This window comes from Sebastes fasciatus, chromosome 10 (genome assembly GCF_043250625.1).
Source record: "Sebastes fasciatus isolate fSebFas1 chromosome 10, fSebFas1.pri, whole genome shotgun sequence".
Taxonomy (NCBI): Eukaryota; Metazoa; Chordata; class Actinopteri; order Perciformes; family Sebastidae; genus Sebastes; species Sebastes fasciatus.
The window spans coordinates 2,439,382-2,459,533 of record NC_133804.1 but is presented as its reverse complement, the minus strand read 5'-3'; the positions used below and the strand labels follow the sequence as shown (position 1 = coordinate 2,459,533).

The following is a 20,152-nucleotide window of genomic DNA, read 5'->3' as shown; positions in this document are numbered from 1 at the left end:
ACCTCTACAAGATTGACCTCTGTTCCACTCAACCCTGGCTGGTTTGGATTGATGTTAGCTGCTAACATTAGCCAACATGGGGACTCCTTTGAGCAGTTTTCACCCGTTTCCTTTGACCTGGAACTCTGCCCTGCAGCGAGTCCGTCACTGTTGACGAACACTACACTCCGCTCTAAATTAATCTCTTTAGTACGTCTCCAACTGAACCCCTCCTGCCCTGCCCCCCCCCTCACCAGCCTCAGATTCCCTCCTAACCCCATTCCACCACCAGAACCCCCCACCTCAACACACACACTTGCCCCCGTCTTTGTGTTTGTGTGTAAATGTGTGTGTCAGCTCACCCAGAGTAGGGAGCGTCCGGCGACCGAGCCATGACTGGCAGCCTCACAGACACACAGCAGTTTGGCATTTGGATCATTCACACTTCCTGTTGGATCAATACGTTTGTTGTTGTTTTTGAGCCTGCTGGGAAAAGGCCAGACCGGTAAGGAGGATCATATTTTGGTTTCTACAGTTGGGATAAAGTTGTGTTGAAGGTGCTGCTGGGCCTGTTTTGAATGTGCATGGCTGGATCAACACTGGAATTGCAACATATCACACTGAGATCCTTTCACTGCGGGGTGAAGGCACCTATTTGACACCACATACTTTTTGTTGCACATGGATGCTTCTGGCAAAGGTGGAAATTCAGTAAAGGAACGTTCTGCGTCATGGTTCACACGTAGCTCGCTGTCGCAATAGATGCTGCTCCGGGTAATCAGATGATCAAATGTTGTAATTCACTTGGTCGAGGGCCATGAGGTTCCTGATACTGCATGGTATTGATACTGCAGACAGCGTTGGATTGAATGTGGTGAATTAGTTTGCAGTCAGAAAGAAGAGGACAGCTGGGATGATCTGTCTGGAGCTAAATTTATATGCTGTGTCATGTGTCCATATGCTCAACTATCTATCCATCTATATATCTATATATCTATCTAAAAAGCTCTATGTTTCTGTCTATATATATCTATCTCTATCTAAATGTGTCATATCTCTGTATCTACCTATACGCGTCCATATCTGTCAATCTGTAACATCCGTTTGGGAGTTTAAAGGGCAGAAGTGAAAAAATAAAGTGTGTCAGTTATATAGCCAGCAGGGTGAGGCAACACAAGACATACCAGCCGAAGCTGAGCGGGGGGCAGAGTGGGGGGGGGGGGGGGGGGGTTTACAGTGCAAGCCTGGCATGCCAGTATGACGCAGTGTTCGGCCTCTGAGCCCTGGTTGGCGGACAGAGAGGTCAGGTGATCCGGTCTGGGCTAAATCGGTCCCGCTAGCAGAGAAGTTGAGGAGTTGGGAGAATTGGAGAGACGGTGGAGGGGTGGAGGAGAGATGGTGGAGAGGTGGTGGAGAGGTGGAAGAGAGATGGAGGAGAGATGGTGGAGAGGTGGAGGAGAGATGGTGTAGAGGAGAGGTGGTGGAGAGATGGTGGAGAGGTGGAGGAGATGGTGGAGAGGTGGTGGAGAGGTGGAGGAGAGATGGTGGAGAGGTGGTGGAGAGGTGGAGAGGTGGAGGAGATGGTGGAGAGGTGGAGGAGATGGTGGAGAGGTGGTGGAGAGGTGGAGGAGATGGTGGAGAGGTGGAGGAGATGGTGGAGGGTTCAGAGCTTTTTTCAGAATGTTGCAAATGAGACAATTTAAAATGGATTTACAGCAAGTAGAAGGCTTCCTTTCCTCCACCAATAGTCCCTTTCCATCCCAGTTTGAAATCCCATTTTGAACGTAAAAAACTGAAAGCTGCAGTTGGCAAGATTCTTATATAATAATTAGGGCTGTCAAAATGAACGTGATAACGCGTTCACGCAAATTAATTTTAACATCACTTATTTCTTTAATACAACTTAGATTTTTAGGTTGTAATCGGCTCTGTTTTAAAGCTGGAGTGAAGATACTGGTATCATCACTAGCTTGTCGGGAAGGAGGCTAAATAACGCTCCAAACTCTACATTTTGATGAGGAAAAACTGGCATTGCCGTTTTTTCAAAGGGGTTGACGGAGGACTCTTTTGACAATTCAGGAAGTTGTATTTTGGTTATCTGATTGTTTCCTGTGAAGCATACCATCACCCTATGTAGTGCTTTCTGCACCTTTTCCTGTAGGTAGCGCCTCTGTGTTCCTAAACTTAATTCCCTAATTGGCTCTAGGTAAACCCTTATTCCTGTTGTTGTTGTTTTAGTTCAATAATCCATAATTATTTCCTCCCTATTTCTTATATGTTTATACCTAACAAAAATCACAGGGCAACTATGTCCCCACCAATTAACTCAAAATGTATTAACTAAAAAGGAATGACATGTCAAAAATATATAAAGTAAAAAGGTTCACAATACACTCAATAATAGTAAACCAAGAAAATAGTACTTTGACCTTTCACAGAAATAAACAAGTCAGTATTCACACAAATCAATCTTCTATGTTCCTTTAACCTTCTGGAGTCACTAGCATATATGTTACCCTTTAATGTACTTGGTCTAGCCCAAAATAACATAAAGAAATCCCAAAGAATAAGAAATTAACTCTTATGGTTCCTTTTACTTGACCAATAATAACCTGGTGCACTGATACAAGTATCGGGTATCGGGTCCGATACTGTGCTCATGTACTCGTACTCGCAAAGCGGCTCCGATACAACGGCACCGATACCACTTTACAGCAGCGTGACGTTAACATCTCGTCACCATCTTTCGGGTCCTCACGCTCCACCTCCCCGACGGTGCGGGCGAGACGGGCAGGTGGTGCGCCCGAACCCGCGGGGCCAGGATTCCACCTGAGCCGGTGCGCGCTAGCCCTCACTTTCATTGCGCCACAGGGTTTTGCTTGCACCCTCTGACTCGCGCGCGCGTTAGACTCCTTGGTCCGTGTTTCAAGACGGGTCGGGTGGGTTGCCGACATCGCCACAGACCCCTGGCACCTTTTACATGGGCCGCGGCACGCGTTTGGGGCGCACTGAGGACAGTTCGTCCTGGTTGACAGTCGCACCGGGAGCAGGGAGCCCCGTCACGGTGCGGTGAGGTCCTGGCGAGGAACGCTGTATAGCTGCGTCTGCGAGACACTTTTGCCCCGAGTCTTTTCCAAGCCGACCTAGAGTTGGTCGCGGCGCCCCGCCTCGTATGCGGGACTCCCCAGCCTGCCGTGTGTCGCTCAAACCCTCCAGCTGGCTGTTAACGAGGGTCTTTTGGCACACAAGTACTCGTATCGGTACTCGGTATCGGCGAGTACCCAAATGTAAGTACTTGTACTCGTACTCGTTCTGAAAAAAAGTGGTATCGGTGCATCCCTAAATGAAAGCAAACCCTGTTGCAGGCCTGGTCGATGCTTGGGAACGTAGTGGCAGTTGAGGCCGTTTCGCTCTAACCGAGCGAAAAATAAAAGCTGAGTTCTCACAGTAACAGAGTTTGTGTCACAGAGTCATAATGTTGCACCTCCAAGCGTGGTGGAATAAGCCTGATAAGCTGATAGCTGACCGTGGCGGTCAGACGGGTGAAACCTTCTTTCTCCCTCGTTGTCAGAGGAGCTACCAGGCTTTATCCAGGTCACCTGGAGCGCTATCTGGGAAGTCCAGAATGTCCTTTGTTGGTAGCTAGCTAGGCTAGTTAGCTGGAAAGGCTAATGGCGCATTATCAGCTACGGCATCGATACTTACTGAACTACTCGCAATGTATACATTCGGCTTTCACTGGCTTGCAGTCTTACGCTCGGAACACACCAGGAACATCAGCAGTGCGTGGCGGCTGCGTTACCTGTTGCTTTTTTATTTTGGCGTCCGTGTTAACAGGTTAGAGCAGCCACACTGCCCGCGTGAGACGTGTGTCTCAGTTGCGTCTCTTCTAGAGAATAGAGGTCTCGCCTATTTTTGACGCGTGCCGCACGCAGTGAAGGTGATGTATTGACTGTATATTGACATCATACCAGCAAGATTACTACAGTTTCGATGTCTATCTGTAGAATATGTTACGGAGATAAAAAAAGTAGACTTATTTTTAAATCAACACTTCCTGCTTTCATTTTCAAAATAAAAGCCCTCAAGCGTTTTTTTTCTGTGGACAGAATTCCTTCATTTGTTAATACAAGGCTTTTATTCTGAAATTTGTGCTGGACAGTGTTCTAGAACGTGCAATGACTTGGAGAGCTCCATGAATGAATATAGTACGGAGTTTTAATTGTGGATTATTACTATTATTTACAAATTACCACACGTTTCTTAACCTTTCTCGGTCTAAAATAAATATAAATGATATTTATAATGAAATGAAGTGGCCATTAAAAGGCAAACTCTATGTAGAAAGAAAGGGCTGACAGCAGCAGCTGCAGCAGCAGTCACGCAGCTGGTGTGAACACCAAACGCGTGAATCACGCAGCCACCACGCAGCCGCCACGCGCTCCTGACATTCCTAGTGTGTCCCAGGCTTTATGCTCTAGTTTCTACAGCGCTATAACTTGCAAACACACTTTACACCGTAAATCTCTAATTACTACGTCTCTCATTCTTCCTTCTGTTCCACTCGCTTCTCTCTAACTTCTCCGTCGCTGCCGCTCCCTCACTTCTCTTACTCGACCACCCGCTCCTCGCTAGCCCCCGCTCCACAGCCAATCACAACCAGGTAAAGTCACATGACACATGACACATTATACAACAACTATAATACAATTAAACAACATAGGTTGTCCTCTAAGTAAACCACATGATCACCAAGTACACTGCAACCAATCTATTTAAAGTGACACAATATACTGTATATCATATAAATTATATAGAGCCTCACAGAGCTGCTAGCATTGCAATAGACTCTTGTTGGAGGAGTGTAGAGTTTACTATTTATGTCATTACTGGGTGATGAAGATTTTAAATTGAAGGAACAGTGTTTAACATTTTGGGGGATCTATTAGCAGGTCAAACCGACGGGAGAGAGCGTCCGGTTTCAGATTCTTCGAACCCGGACGGTACAACAGGTTGAAGTCAAACATATTGAAGAAGAGGGACCACCGCGCTTGGCGAGGGTTCAGGCGTTTGGTCTGCTGGATATAAGCCAGATTTTTGTGGTCCGTCAGGACAACAAACGGATGTTCTGAACCTTCCAGCCAGTGGCGCCACTCTTCCAAGGCCAATTTCACCGCCAGAAGCTCCTCATTACCCATGTCATAATTCCTCTCGGCGGGCAGAAAACGCAGAGAGAAAAAGGCACGAGTCAGGCTGAGGCCACTCCAGTACTGTCTTGACCTTGCTGGGGTCCATCCTCACACTGCCCTGTGATACAAGATACCCCAAAAAGCTGACTGTGGAGGTGTGGAACACACATTTTTCAGAAATGGAATATAATATTCATAACTATGTTTTCATTAGTGTATAAACACCTGAAACTAAGAATTGTGTTTTTGTTAGCTTAGAATGAGCCCTCTGGGCGGCTGTGGCTCAGAGTAGAGCAGGTCACTCACCAATCGGAAGCTCGGCGGTTCGATCCCCGGATCCTCCAGTCACATTTAGAAATGTTCTTGAGTAAGACACTTAACTCCAAACTGCTCCTGAAGGCATAGCCATCGGTGTGTGAATGAGTATTTAGATTAGATTCTGATGCATGGTACCTACTATTTAGATTAGATCCTGATGCATGGTACCTACCTTGCATGGTAGCCTCTGCCATCGGTGGGTGAATGGGTGGGTGAATGGGTGAATGCTGACATGTAGTGTAAAGAGCTTTGAGTGGTCAGAAGACTAGAAAGACAATATACTGTATAAATGCAAGTCCATTTACCATTTGCCCTTCATATCTACATAGGTAGCGGGTCTTCTTCAGGGAGTCTGCCATGTTGCTCCTCCATGTTTCTACAGTAGCCCAGAACGGACAAACCAAACACTGGCTCCTTACATCCCAGTTTGAAATCACATTTTGAACGTAAAAAGAAAGCTGCAGTCGGCAAGATTCTTATATAATAATTAGGGTTGTCAAAATTAACGCGATAATAACATGATAATGCAAATTTGTTTTAACGATACTCATTTTTTTATTGTCATTACGCAACTTGGATTTTTAGGTTGTAGCGGGCTCAGTTTTAAAGCTAAAGTGAGGATACTGGTATCATCACAAGCTTGTTGAGGAAAGAGGCTAAATAACGCTCCAAACTTAAGCTAAATTTTGGCGAGGAAAACGCGGCATGACTATTTTCAAAGGGGTCCCCTGACCTCTGACCTCCAGATATGTGAATGTAAATGGGTTCTATGGGTACCCACGAGTCTCCCCTTTACAGACATGCCCATTTTATGATAATCACATGCAGTTTGGGGGCAAGTCATAGTCAAGTCAGCACACTGACACGCTGACAGCTGTTGTTGCCTGTTGGGCTGCAGTTTGCCATGTTATGATTTGAGCATATTTTTTGTGCTACAGTTGTGTATCTGTTTTGAGTCACATGGATTTTATGCATGCATGAAGGATGCACAGTTTCACACTGTGCATGCATATGGATTGTTCTTGTGCTTTTGACTGTTGTCTGGCTGCTGGATGCACAGATTTTGATGCCCTGTCAATCAAAGAAGAGCCCACAGACTTATGTAATGATTGCTCACTAGCTGATTTCAGCTCTGCTGCTAGAATATGCCGCCGCTGCTGTGCTAAATCTGTCCACAGCTGAGAGCTGCTGGGGGTTGGAGGATTCATGGTGTTGTATGCAGGGCTTGGGGGTAGGTCTTTTTACTCCTGTTCTCTCATGTGCCTCGGTGTCCTCCGGTGCTCCTAATGGCATCTGCAAGATTTCACAGACCGGAGGAAATCAAGCAATCAGAGCCGAGCTGGAGCAGCTGTCAATCACTCGGAAACTCTGATCAAAAGGTCAAACCAGGCAGCGCTGATCAAATATGAATCAATATTCTGTTACTGTAATGCCTATTTCTCTCCTCAAATGTTCTCAGAAACATCTTATAGTGTACTGTTTAGCTGTAAAATGAGAAAGTTTGTGAACCGGCAGCCATGTTGAGATCAGTTGAGGAAATACCAAGCACCGCCCACCAGCCGGAGGTGTTTGATCGGAGTTCGCAAGAGATTGACATCTGCCTCTGTTGAATGAACAGCCAATAGGAACGCTCTCTCTCTGAAATGACCTGTGATTGGCCACAGTCTTCTGCTAGATTTTTTTAAAGCCTAAAAACAGAGCCATGAGGAGGAGCAGAAGTCTAGTTTTCTCTCAGAACACTTGAATTACAATATGCTGAAAGGTTATTATGGAATGTTTGCCCAATGATGCCAAAAATATTCTGCCTACTGCCGCTCTAATGTATGGAATCAATTACACGACCCAAAGTGGTACAGGCAAGAGGATATTTCTATAGCAACAGCTGACACATGAATCACCTCGCAGTGTTTTCCTCCAAATTTCTACCCATCTATACTGCCAGATTCTGAACACTTTACGGTATATATAGGAAACTAGATGACGAAGTCCCCTACCGTGACTCATCCTGAACGTCTGACTCTCTCTTGTCTGGTGAGAACAGGTGGCTCTGCCTTCGGAAACACGGTAATATACGACTCTGAATGTCAGAGAAAGTGCAGCGACTCTTTCCTGTGTAGCAGAACAGGTGGGAGGATGAACATCGTCCCAGGAGAATATACGCAGTGATAAAAATACCAGCCATTATTCTTCCTCGACACATAAAATACCGGGGTTGTGTGCCATAGGTCCAAACATACTGCAGCACTGCAATAGCAGAACATCTGTTGGTTGTGTTATGTTGTGTATTTGCATAGGCAGAATTTGTTTTCCACTTTTATAGGCAGACATAATATTTTAGAATGTAAACTGAGGTCAAACTGATCAGTTTTCCATTTTTGACAAGTCTAATCAATCAACCAAACTTTATTTGTATTGCACCTTTCATAAAGGTTAGTGCAATTCAAAGTGCTTTACAGATGACTGACAAGCCAAAAATAAGACAGAGCAAGTGTGGACCGTGAAAATGAAATAAAAGACAAAACAATTCAGCAATATAACAATTTGATGATTTGAAAGCAATGCACATGAGACAATTAAATGATAAAAATGTAATAAAATAGAATTAAAAGCTTTAATAACAGTTATAGTAGTAAAACAGTGTGAAGTAAAAACTAGATTAATAAAATAATAATAAAACAATACAACTTAAATACAATAAAAGTAGTGATTCATAAAATAACAACAAAATAGAATAAATTATACAACTTGAATAAAATAAAATAAATGATTCATAAAATAACAATAAAATAGAATAACATTTTACAACTTGAATACAATAAAATAAAAGAATAAAACCTAAGAACCTTTGTTAATGACTATTAAACAGTGTGACATGCAAACAACAGTGTAAATGTCCTACTCATTCAAAACCATACGGGCAAATATAAACCTGTTTATAGCTATTTCTGATGTAGCTATTTCTGATCTAAATCAGTACAATGTGTTTCTTAAATTATGGCTGAAGATCCAAAAGCAGACTGCAGCTTCACACATGATTCAAGGTCACTAGTGGAGTTTATTGGGTCACTCAGGGACTACAGTAAACTCACTTTGGTCTCCACATGCAGAGTGGGCTTGGACTGATACATTAATATGTCAGCCGATTAGACCACTGGTTCCGAGCCCCCACTAGGGGTCACCAAAGCTTCATGGGGAGTTGCGTTGCCTTCTTGATTTTAAGGGGTGTAAGACAACTTTAAAACGAAAAAAATACACAATATAAAGAATTGTATTAAAAGTCCCTAAAAATAACAGGAAAACTCATCTCTGATGCTGCAATATTCACAGAAAATAATCTGCTCAGAATTCACCCAATTCATCAAAGTAACTGACTTTGTTGCCAAAACCTAAAGAAGCCTTCTTGTTTGTGTTCAAAAGGTAACGTTTCATTCAGTTTTACATTTTAGAACATGTTGCTTTTAAGTTTCGCTTTCACTTTTACAAAGTAGTAGGCTTAGCAGGTCCCTAATGACCCACATCTATGGTGCTTATAGCGACTGATAACACACATTTAATGAGCTGATAACAGTCGAATCGGGTGCATATGTGGATCTAATAGTTCTAGTAAAACTGTTTTTTGTTTTTTTATGTCAGATCTGGTTCAGCCAATATCATCCACCTCTGAATTGACCAATACAACACTTAATATACAACATTCGTTGTATATAAGTTGAATTAAACCTTAATTGATAATATTTCTATAGTAATTCTGCATTAGATTCCATACATGCATGACACCATAGTAGTTGTGTTCGGCTAATAGGTCATAAAATACACAATTCACGCCACTGTGAAACTTCTTCAGTGAATAGAATAGGAGTACAGCGGACATTGAACTGTTTTCCATAGTCATTTGACTAGTATAAAAGTAAATGGCGATTTTTGCCAGTTGGTTATGGTGACATCAGAACACACGTCAGTGGGGCCGTAAAGTGTGGTTGCGGCTCGCCAGGAAGAGAACAAACGCAGCTCCAGATGGCTGGCTAGTTAGCTAGGTTAGCTTGTCCTTTTGCGGAGGGGCGGGGAGTGAGGTGGCGGGACAGTTCCACCTAGTGCTGCCGCTGAGGTGACCAGCTGTTCACCTCATTCTGGAATTTACAAGCTAGCTAACTAGCCAGCTGTCCACTAGTTAGCCAGCTAGCTAGTTGGTTAAATAGCTAATTCCAGCATGCTTTAATGCTACACAGGTTACAGAAAATGAGCTGAACAAAGTTGTCACTCTTCTGACGATAGCAATGTGCTTTCCTATGCTGTGACAAGAGTACGTGGATGAAGCATTAAGTTGTTGAATTGTTCTAATTTACTCCTACTCTGTATGCTAATGTTACAGCTTCAGTGCTCATGCTCGTAACGAGTCGTTACTGCAAAACCTCACCTCAGTGAGCATGCAACTTGCCGTAAGTGGGTTTAGTTTATACAGAAGTTAGCCCACTACTCCGTTCGCTTTTGGCAACGGTACACATAAAAATGGCCGCCACTCTGACCCATGGGTGTATAAAGAGAAGTGGATCCAGCGTTGGAGGCGGGGCCTCGTTCATTCCTATGAGAGTTGCTCATTGGCGTATAAAGCCTAAATGGCTCGACTTCCGTCTGGAAAAGTACCCGGATCTTGGTGGATCTTGGTGGATCTTGTGCACATGCACAGTAGCATCCGCTCGGTCACATGACTCGGTCACTTGACTCAGTCACGGGGTCACAGCCGTCACGCTGCGTCATGCCGCCGTCACGGCTGGCTCACATGAACATTGCGTAGTTTACCGCGCGTTCATGAGCTTGCTTGCTCGTAGCTAACGGTAGCTAGCAGTCTGGTAGACTGGTACTACTGCTGTAGTAGCCTAGCCTACTAACCGCAGCAAAAAAAAATTATCCGCTGAGTTACAGATGTCTCTTTCCCAATGAAAGTCTATGGGAAAAAGTCTTTTTGGCCCCAATGCATCACGTGACTGACACGAAAGTTACAGTACCGCCGTTTGGCCACTACGAAAGTCCGGCTCGACGACCGGCGCACTTTCTGGGGGCTTGCTCTGACCATCCTGCAACGTTGATTTGAATGGGAATGTCCGTTCTATTCCTATTCTATTTCTATAGTGAGGACATTGCAGTGTATGAGATGCCTACAGTCAATCTTTTGAAATTACAGTCATAGATGACTTCATAGTGATGTCATCCGGGTTGTCTCGGTTTGGGCCTGTTGAAAGATACTATCAAGTTGCATTATGGGAAATGTAGGATCCAGTTACTTTGGAGCCATACAGACTTAAAGTCAGGATATCTTGTCCGCTGCTGCTTCGATTGTTTCCATTCTTTTTTTAGTCTGTTTCTTGTGACATCCCCCAACTTTATAGCAATGCAATATTAAATTGCTGAAGTAGCCTTTTAATTGGAACATTTACTGCACCTTGATTTCACATTATGAATATTGTGTGCTCGTTTTGGTTGTCATTGAACTTGTCCACCACTTCCTGCATGGTCTCCATCAATGTGATGCTTGCCAGGCAACAGATTAGAGGGGATGTGTGAATGCAGCTTGTTGCCGCTGCTATAAACCCTTTGGTTATGTAACCGAGAGACAATCGAGACGAGGGGTTCAGCAGCAGCTGTTGTTTTATCAACAGGAGGCTTCAACCAAAGTACACACAGACACACAAACACACCTGCTGGGAGTGATTATCCGAGGGGAAAACTGGATGTACACATGGATGTTGTACATGCTGCGGCTATTTTTTCTTAAGCTGCGATCCTCTGGTGTAGACAGTGTTTAAACTTTAGTCTATGTTGCAATCCCTTTTATAGTATATATAACAGACACAACAGACAGAGAGGAAAAACTCAAATGAAGGTGGTTAAAGACAGAGCAGGGGCAAAGATCTGGTGTGAAGACAGTTTTATCCTCCACTGTTTGTCTGTATGTATCTTGTTAAAAAAGAGACAGAGATTTATCTCAGGTCAGAGAGTCTGTGCTGTGCTCAGGAGGTGGCAGAGTTTAATTTAGCCTGGAAACCTGAACCTCAGCCTCCTCTGTCAGCTCCTTCTCTGGGCCCAGGAGTGAGCCACAGAGTGCAGCAGGCCGGGATCTGTGGGGGTCTTTTGGGCATGAAAAGGATGATTAGCTGCAATAGCCGATACTATTGCTAGTCACTTGATGCTAATGCATCCAGTGAAAGGGCATCCAGGATGGTTGTCTGAAATTGCAAATTTAGAGGTGAATAGTTCAAGAGAAACTGGTTTAAAAGTGGGATTTGGGATATCAAGGCAGCCATGTTTATTTTGTGAACTACAGATTTCATAAGTAAAATTGCAAAAGGAAACTGTTCTTTTCACTCTTCTTAAGCATACTTTGGCATCCATATTTTATGTATTCTTGTACTCTTCATTCCAGTTAACCAAGTCAAGTCAAGTAAATTTTATTTGTATAGCCCAAAATCACAAATTTGCCTCAGGGGGCTTTACAATCTGTACAGGATACAACATCCTCTGTCCTTTACAGTACGACCCTCTCATCGGATAAGGAAAAATTCCCCACCAAAAAAAAACTTTTAACAGGAAAAAAAGAAAAAATGGAAGAAACGTCAGGAAGAGCAACAGAGGAGGGATCCCCCTTCTAAGATGGACAGACATGCAATAGATGTTGTGTGTACAGAGTAACAACAAAATGAAAATACAACATAGACAATCCATATGACAAAAGTAATACATACAATGTGAACATACAGTGAGAAGGTGGGTCCAGGAGGATGTCAAGCAGCTTCCCGGCATCTCTAAATGGATAGAGCCAGAGCAACACGACCTCCTCTCCACGCCAGACAGGTAGAGCCAGAGCAACACAACCTCCTCTCCCCGCCAGATAGCTAGAGCCAAAACAACACGACCTCCTCTCCACGCCAGATAGATAGAGCCAGAGCAACACGACCTCCTCTCCACCATGGAACCTAGAGAGAGGACCATATTTTGTTTTAAATTCACAGTTGCTTAGTAATGTAAACATATGTTACACATGCCAATAAGCCCCCTTGGACTTATGATGAATATGATTCAGTCATCTCTGGTAATTTTGTATTTTAACCACCTTTTTGTAAGTGCCCGTCTTATTCTTAATTTTTTTTTACATTCAGGTTGTCATCGGTGCCAGTATGTGATTGATTTGCTTTAGTCCATGTGTAGTCCACCTTTAGCCAACTTACTGAAGTAAGTTGGCTAAAGGTTAAATCTCCTGGAGGACGGAGGTCCAGGTATGTCATGTGAAATGAGGCACCACCAGCCGGAGAGGCAGAGAGACGTCACAGAACGGCTGATGGTTCAGCACAGAGAAGCCTGAGTAAAAGGAGAGAGAGGGGAGAGAAAGAGATAGCGAGAGAGAGAGAGAGAGAGAGAGAGAGAGAGAGAGAGAGCAGTGCTTGTGGGACATAAACAACAGAGGGTTATTGAGAGGCAGTGGTTTAAAATTAATAATATTCTCGTCGGCAGGACTACTAGGCTGAAATTATACATTGAGCCTGAGACCGACCCACCAGCTAACTAATTGAAAGTTAGGGCAAAAAGATAGGTTTTGAGTTTGGATTTAAAGACCTCCACAGAATCAGACTGTCTGATGTCTATAGGGAGGTTATTCCAGAAGAAAGGGGTTCGATAAGACAAGGCCCTTTGGCCTGCTGACTTCTTTTTCACTCTGGGGACAGACAGGAGCCCTGTATTCTGAGAGCGGAGAGTCCTGATTGGAGTATAAGATTTAAGTAGATCAGACAAGTAGGAAGGAGCGTGGCCATTTACAATTTTATAGGTCATCAGAAGCACTTTAAAGTCTGATCTGACATGGATTGGGAGCCAGTGTAATGAAGCTAAAACTGGTGTAATATGGTCAAATTTTCTAGTTTTAGTTAAGATTCTTACTGCAGCATTCTGAACCATTTGAAGGCTTCTGGTACTAAAATGAGGCAGCCCTGATAGCAAAACATTACAATACTCCAGTCTGCATGATACAAAGGCGTGGATTAGGATCTCTGCATCAGGCATGGTTAAAGAAGACCTGATTTTAGTGATGTTGCGTAGGTGAAAGAAGGCGATCTTGGTGATCTCTTTAATGTGCTGACGTTACCGCTAATGCTAGACGTTTCAGAATAAATATCAAATCGAGAATGATGTGAACTAAATACAGATAGAGTCACAGAGTAGAAAGATAAGGGATTGGTAGATTAACGTTAGCACAGAGAATCAACAAGGATAAAAAGTGAGCAGCAGTGCGGTAGGCCTAACACAATCTCACGGAATCTTTTGGGAAGTGTGTCACAGGAAGCTGGTCCGTCACAGACGCAGATCACTGCTTCTCAACCAGCTGATTAGACTGTTATCAGGGCATTAAACGTGCATTATCAGTGGTTATAAGGCTCATAAATGTGGGTAAGTAGGGGCCTGCTAGGTTTTTATCATTGATTCACATGGTTGATTACTGAAAGAACTTTCACTTTCACTTTTGAAATGTAGTTATTTTAACCCAAAAAACGATGCTTTTCCCTAAACTTAACCAAGTGGTTTTGTTGCCTAAACCTAAAGAATCTAGTTTTTGTTGAAAATGTAGTGTTTCAGTTAGATCTAACGTGTTAGATCGTGTTGGTTTTAATATTTGCTTTCACTTTTACAACATAGTATGCCCCTACTGATCCACATCAATGATGCTTATAGCAACTGATAACAGTCGATCAATGTTAACACATTGTTTATTTGCAGACATCAGACTTTTGGTGACAAGTAAAGTCAGTACCACCACAGACATATACACCTTTTGTGTTTTTTCCTGTGTCAGACTTCAAATGTATGCATAGTATCTTGTTTATGCTACATGCTATTTACAGTTTGTTTTATTTTGTTTCATTATACTGTATATGTTTTGTCTTCATATATCCGTGTTGGATTGAATCTGTGTTTTCTGTTTTGGTTTTCTTCCCTTTTTCTGTGTGCGTTTTATGGATATTGTCAAGTGTGTTAAATTATATTATGTCAGAATCAAATTCAATCAACCACCTGCTGTTCCCCTTAGAAAATGTGTTGTAATGTGTTTGCTCTAACAGGGATTTCCCAGGGAATAACACACACAGGCTTTTTCTTACACTATGCCTATTCATGCCTATTCAGCTAAATCAAAGGTTTTCAAAGTGTGAGGCGGGCCTCCCCAGGAGGGCTCCAAACAGTTTAGGGGAGGCTCAGTGAACATAATACATTAGTTATTACATTAGTTATCAAAAGAAGATCACTTAGAATAGCCTAAAGGTGTGTGATTTGGTTATCCCTCTGAGACCCGTGGGATCATGGGCGATCCCGACCGACTTTACTGTCTTTCGGAGGCTGTAGCAGGTTCAGTTTTAGAGGTAGTGTGAAGCTACATATATCATATGAAACTAGAAGATATAAGGAATTCGTAACAACCCTGTCATGCTGGCTTGTGGGAAGGAGGTTAAATAAAGCTCAGAGGTTAGGCTAAACTTTGCAGTTTGGGGCAAAAACCATGCAGTTTTTTTTAATGCAGTATAAATATGTAATTTTCGCCTATTCTAAAACGGTGTGTTTGAATATGTCTGCATACTGGGGTCCCTAAACAGTCTTGAATTACATAACTTGGGTATCACTGTAAAGCTGAGACTCTTGTGGATCCAATGAGCCCATTTATTCATGTGTGATGATGTTAGTCCCCATAGGAGACATTTCATTATAGTGAGACCATTTTTTAAAACTTGACCTCACTGTATAAAATGACCTGTGGTGACCTCTAGGATGGTCAAAGCCTCATGAAACTTTACAACCACAAACTAGAGACCTAGAGCATTCAGAGGATGGATGGATCAGACTAGAGACCTAGAGCATTCAGAGGATGGATGGATCAAACTAGAGACCTAGAGCATTCAGAGGATGGATGGATCCGACTAGAGACCTAGAGCATTCAGAGGATGGATGGATCAGACTAGAGACCTAGATCATTCAGAGGATGGATAGATCAGACTAGAGACCTAAAGCATTCAGAGGATGGATAGATCAGACTAGAAACCTAGAGCATTCAGAGGATGGATGGCTTTCCTAGCTAGATTGACAATAAGGGGGTTTCTGAGCAGTTTCTAGAACAGAAGTGCTCGCCATCCAATCACCGAAAAATGCAATTCCTGCAGAAATTTCAAAATGTCAAGAGTTTTTGATACCAAATCACATTCAATGTGGTATTTGGAGGGATTACTGATCATTTTTTATCAATTCTCGAGAGGTAAAAAAATGGTTAAATTTAACACCAAATCTGTGTAACAAATTGTATCAACCCTGAAATAGCTGCAACAACTTATGAGACATAGACTATGGGAATGGTCATCATATACTTCAATCATAATGTTCTAAAACCTTAATCACTTTTACAATTCATTTTCAATAATTAATTAATTAATTAATTAATGTTTATTTCTGATTAATGACTAGAACTTGTCACACAGTGCTGAGCTGCATCTCAAATCTTCAGTTTCCCAGCTATGTGACAGGTAGATGTCTACATCTACCTGTCACATAGAAGTGGCAACTGTCACAACTGTAGAGTTGACCTGCTATCTCCCCCTAAAGACCCCCTGTACACCCCCTAAAAAAGACAGAAACGAGTCTATTGTGGGTCTCAGAGGGGTAGGAGAGAAAGAGTAACATGTCTGACCCTCTGCTTCTGTCTTTCTAGAGTAAAACAACATCTGTCACTGCCTCCTGGAACGCCTGAAACATGGCTCAGTAAGTTAAACCTCCACACACACAAACACACACACACACACACACACACACACACACACACAATAATACTAATTATAGATAATACAATTATTAAAACAAAATTGGTTTTGTGGCAAACTTTAAAATAATTATGAAAAACACCCACACTGCCAGATTGGTCAGTAATTTCCAGTGTGCACAAAGTCTCAATAGCCTTTGGTCATGGACTTTATAATAACAAAATGCCAAGGCTACATATTTACAAGAAAACAACAAAGAAGAGAAACATAAGCAGATATAATCATTTCCTAATTCTGTATCATGTGTTGCTATGTGAATGTGTAGCATCCAGAGGGTGCAGAAGAAGACCAGCACCATGTCCCTGACCATCTCCTCTTCCTCCTCTGCGTCCTCCTCCTCTCGAGAGCTCTCCTCCTGCTCCTCCAACTCCTCCTCCTCCTCCACCGTCCTCGCTCAGAGACACTCCAGCCTGGTGCAGCCGCTGTGTGTCAGCCCTGACAGGGTAACTACATCCAATTCAAATCAACCTCATTTGATAGACATGATAATGAATAGACTTAAAGGAACAGAGTAACATTTTGGGAGGTCTATTAGAAGAAATGGAATATAATATTCATAGCTATGTTTTCATTAGTGTATAATCACCTGAAAGTAGGAATCATTGATTTTTGTTAGTTTACAATGAGCCCTCAGATCTACATAGGGAGCGGGTCTTCTTCACGGAGTCTGCCATGTTGCTCCGCCATGTTTCTACAGTAGCCCAGAACGGACAAACCAAACACTGATTCTAGAGAGAGCCTTTCGCGTTTTTACGTTACCTGAAAGCCACCGTAGTTCTCCGACCGTAGTTACTCGCTCCATTGGCTTCCAGTTCGCTTTAGAATTGATTTTAAGCTCTCGATGTTTGTTTTTAAAGCCATTAACGGCCTCGCCCCACCTTATTTGGCCGAGATTTTAACTCTCTGCGAGCATAACAGGGCTTTGCGGTCATTGGGTCAACTTTTTTTTTAGAAGTCCCAAGGTCGAGGTATAAGCTGTGGGGTGATCGTGCTTTTGCTGTCGCTGCTCCTAAATTATGGAACAAGTTCCCCCCTGATATACGCACTGTCACTGACCTAGTACTTTTTAAATCTAAACTCAAGACTTTTTTATTTAAATTGGCTTTTAATACCACGTAGCCCAGTGACATTTTTCCTGTGCTTTTTATGTACCTTTTTATGATTTTATGATATGTTGTGTTTTTATTCCTGTTATTTCTTGATGTTAATGTAAAGCACTTTGCGTGCCTTTGGTTATTGTAAAGGGCTATACAAATAAATTTTGATTGATTGATTGATTGACACGCTTGTGAAACTGCGGTAACGTGCGCCGCTCCTCTGAGCCGCTCAGCTTTTGAGTTAATTATTAACATTTCTTTTAACCGTTTTAACCGATAGCGTTAATCGGTTAAAATGCTTAATGTCGGTTAACGGTTAAACGGTTTATTATGGACATCCCTATTGTCTTCCATTTCCAGACTCAGAGTCCCATCTACAATCAACAGTATTCAGGGAATGGAGTGGCCCCTACTTTTGTTAAGGTAAACCCACACTTATTCTACTTACACATACACTGCTAATCCAGCCCAACACTTTATTATATACATCTGATTAATCATTATTATTATTATTATTATTATTATTATTATGAAAGAATACTGATCAAAAGACTGACACTAGTCTTTCTCTTCCTCTCTCCTCCGTCTCTGCTTCCATCAACCCCACCTCTGCCAGAACCTCCATGACGTGTCCACAGTGAACGGTCAGCTGGTGGTGCTGGAGTGCAGACTGAGGGGAACCCCCCCTCTGCAGGTCATGTGGTACAGAGAGGACGAGCAAGTGCTGGATTCGGATGATTTCAGGATACTACGCAAGAGTGAGTGTGTGTTTGGCAGTGGGTCGGGGTCACATGACTCGGACTTCAGATTCTAGTTACAGTCACCAAATCAAAAGTCTTTTTTGAAGCTGCATGACCAGATAACTTCAACATTATATTACAAACTGACTCCTTATCTGGCAATATTATGACCTCATCCCTAATATACACTGCACTGTTGAGCTACTGAGTGATCCATTTCAGAGCAGCTTGGATTTCTATATGGTGATGAGTTCCCTTCAAAAATAAATAACTTTTCTCTCTTCTTGTTTTCCCAGAGGCCAGCTCTGTATCAGTGCCAGGTAAGTACAGGATATTGGTAATACAATAATGATTTTATCCCTTTAATGTCCTCACTAAGAAAAAAGCAATAGAATTTTTTTCTCTTTGCATTTTTTTTTATGTCCGTGTCCTTCCCTAATAACAACAATCAATGTTTTGTTTTTTTAATAGACCCCACAATGGTTGAGATGTCACTTCATGGTAAACGTAAAATACAAATCATGTACTGTTAATATGCCAGTAATAGGTTAGTTTAGCAACAACTTGTTACCATGGAAGTAGTAGTATTACTAGTAATGGTAAGTAGGCTACTTTGAAAACATCTCAGAAATGGTGAAAATTATACTGATATATTTCTTTTCATCAAATATATAATGGAATAACATTAAATATATGATATTAACAAATGATATTAACAACAGTGAATATTCATTCAAGTTTTTTTTATTTAATAAAAAATTTAAATTTATTATCTTAGTATCATTACTTTTACAAAGGACAATTCAACCGTTTGGTCGAGAATGTTTTTGGACAGTAAAAACGTATCAAATTATTTCAGCATATATATAGTGGAATAACATTAAATGTATAATATTAACAGCAATGAATGGTCAGAAGTTTTTTTTTATTTCACAGCAAGTAGTCAATTTTAATTACATTAGCTTAGCGTCACTACCTTTACCATAAAATTACAATTGAACCGTTTGGCATGTTTTTCAAGTTGAATAATTCTGTTCAGTAAAACCTCTGAAACTATAATATGTTGAAAAATATGCTTACATTTGAAAATTGGACCTAACAGATTCTAATTATACATTAGACTCCTCATCCTCATCATGGATGTATAAAGAGAATGGTCCTCATGTCTGGAGTGACTTTTTTTGTTGCTAACTTACTGTAAGAAGGCAGACTAAAAAGGCATGCTATTTAAAGGTCCCATATCATGCTAAGTTTCAGGTTCATGCATGTATTTTGTGTTTCTACTAGAGCATGTTTACATGCTTTAATGTTCAAAAAACACTTTATTTTTCTCATACTGTCTGTCATACTGTCTGAATATACCTGTATTCACCCTCTGTCTGAAACGCTCCATTTTAGCGCATTTCAACGGAATGGCAACGGAATTGCGTTGCTAGGCAACAGCTTGGGTCCATTTTTACATCCTGTCAGCTGATGTCATTCACATACACTGCAACAGGAAATAAACTGGGACACATTTAGAATGTTAACGTTTAAAACTGTGAAATGGTCTAAATATTGTAGATTTGTGACATCACAAATTGACGGCTTGTTTCAAACGCAGTTTCTGAATACGGGCTGTGTGTGTTTTTCCATGGATTGAGTGTTTTGATACTTTCACAGTATTTATATATCACTTAAACCTGCTCTATAATATAAAACACATGCAAATCTCAGCTTTTACAATATGGGACCTTTAAAGACACAGTGGGTAGTGGATTTCTTTAGCGTGACATAACTAAACCGAGTGGTAGAGATGGCTCAATCAGGTTGAGCTAAGTTCAACACATTTTTTCACAAGATGTAGTGACTCAAAATGTGCTCTAACAATCAGTTGAGTAGAACATTAAAGGAAGTGCTTCTCAATGTTGGGGGGTTGGGGGGGGATGGAGTCCCCAGATAAATCTGAAGAAAGTTGTTTACTTTTTTCAACCTTTATTACATTTGTC

At 41.9% G+C, this 20,152-nt stretch overlaps 1 protein-coding gene across 2 annotated transcripts in view; it reads left to right on the top strand.

Moving 5' to 3' along the window:
- Nucleotides 1–344: 344 nt before the first annotated feature.
- The window catches only part of myot (myotilin), a 52,580-nt gene continuing 32,772 nt past the window's right edge, over nt 345–20,152 (top strand). Inside the window, exons 1-6 of one of the 2 annotated variants that reach the window (XM_074647721.1) lie at nt 345–484; nt 16,217–16,268; nt 16,593–16,770; nt 17,785–17,847; nt 18,041–18,182; nt 18,461–18,484. In XM_074647721.1, coding sequence (XP_074503822.1) covers nt 16,261–16,268; nt 16,593–16,770; nt 17,785–17,847; nt 18,041–18,182; nt 18,461–18,484 — 415 coding nt within the window. In that variant the 5' untranslated portion in view covers nt 345–484; nt 16,217–16,260. The remainder of the gene's footprint in view (nt 485–16,216; nt 16,269–16,592; nt 16,771–17,784; nt 17,848–18,040; nt 18,183–18,460; nt 18,485–20,152) is intronic. The other variant, XM_074647720.1, reaches the window with a different exon arrangement.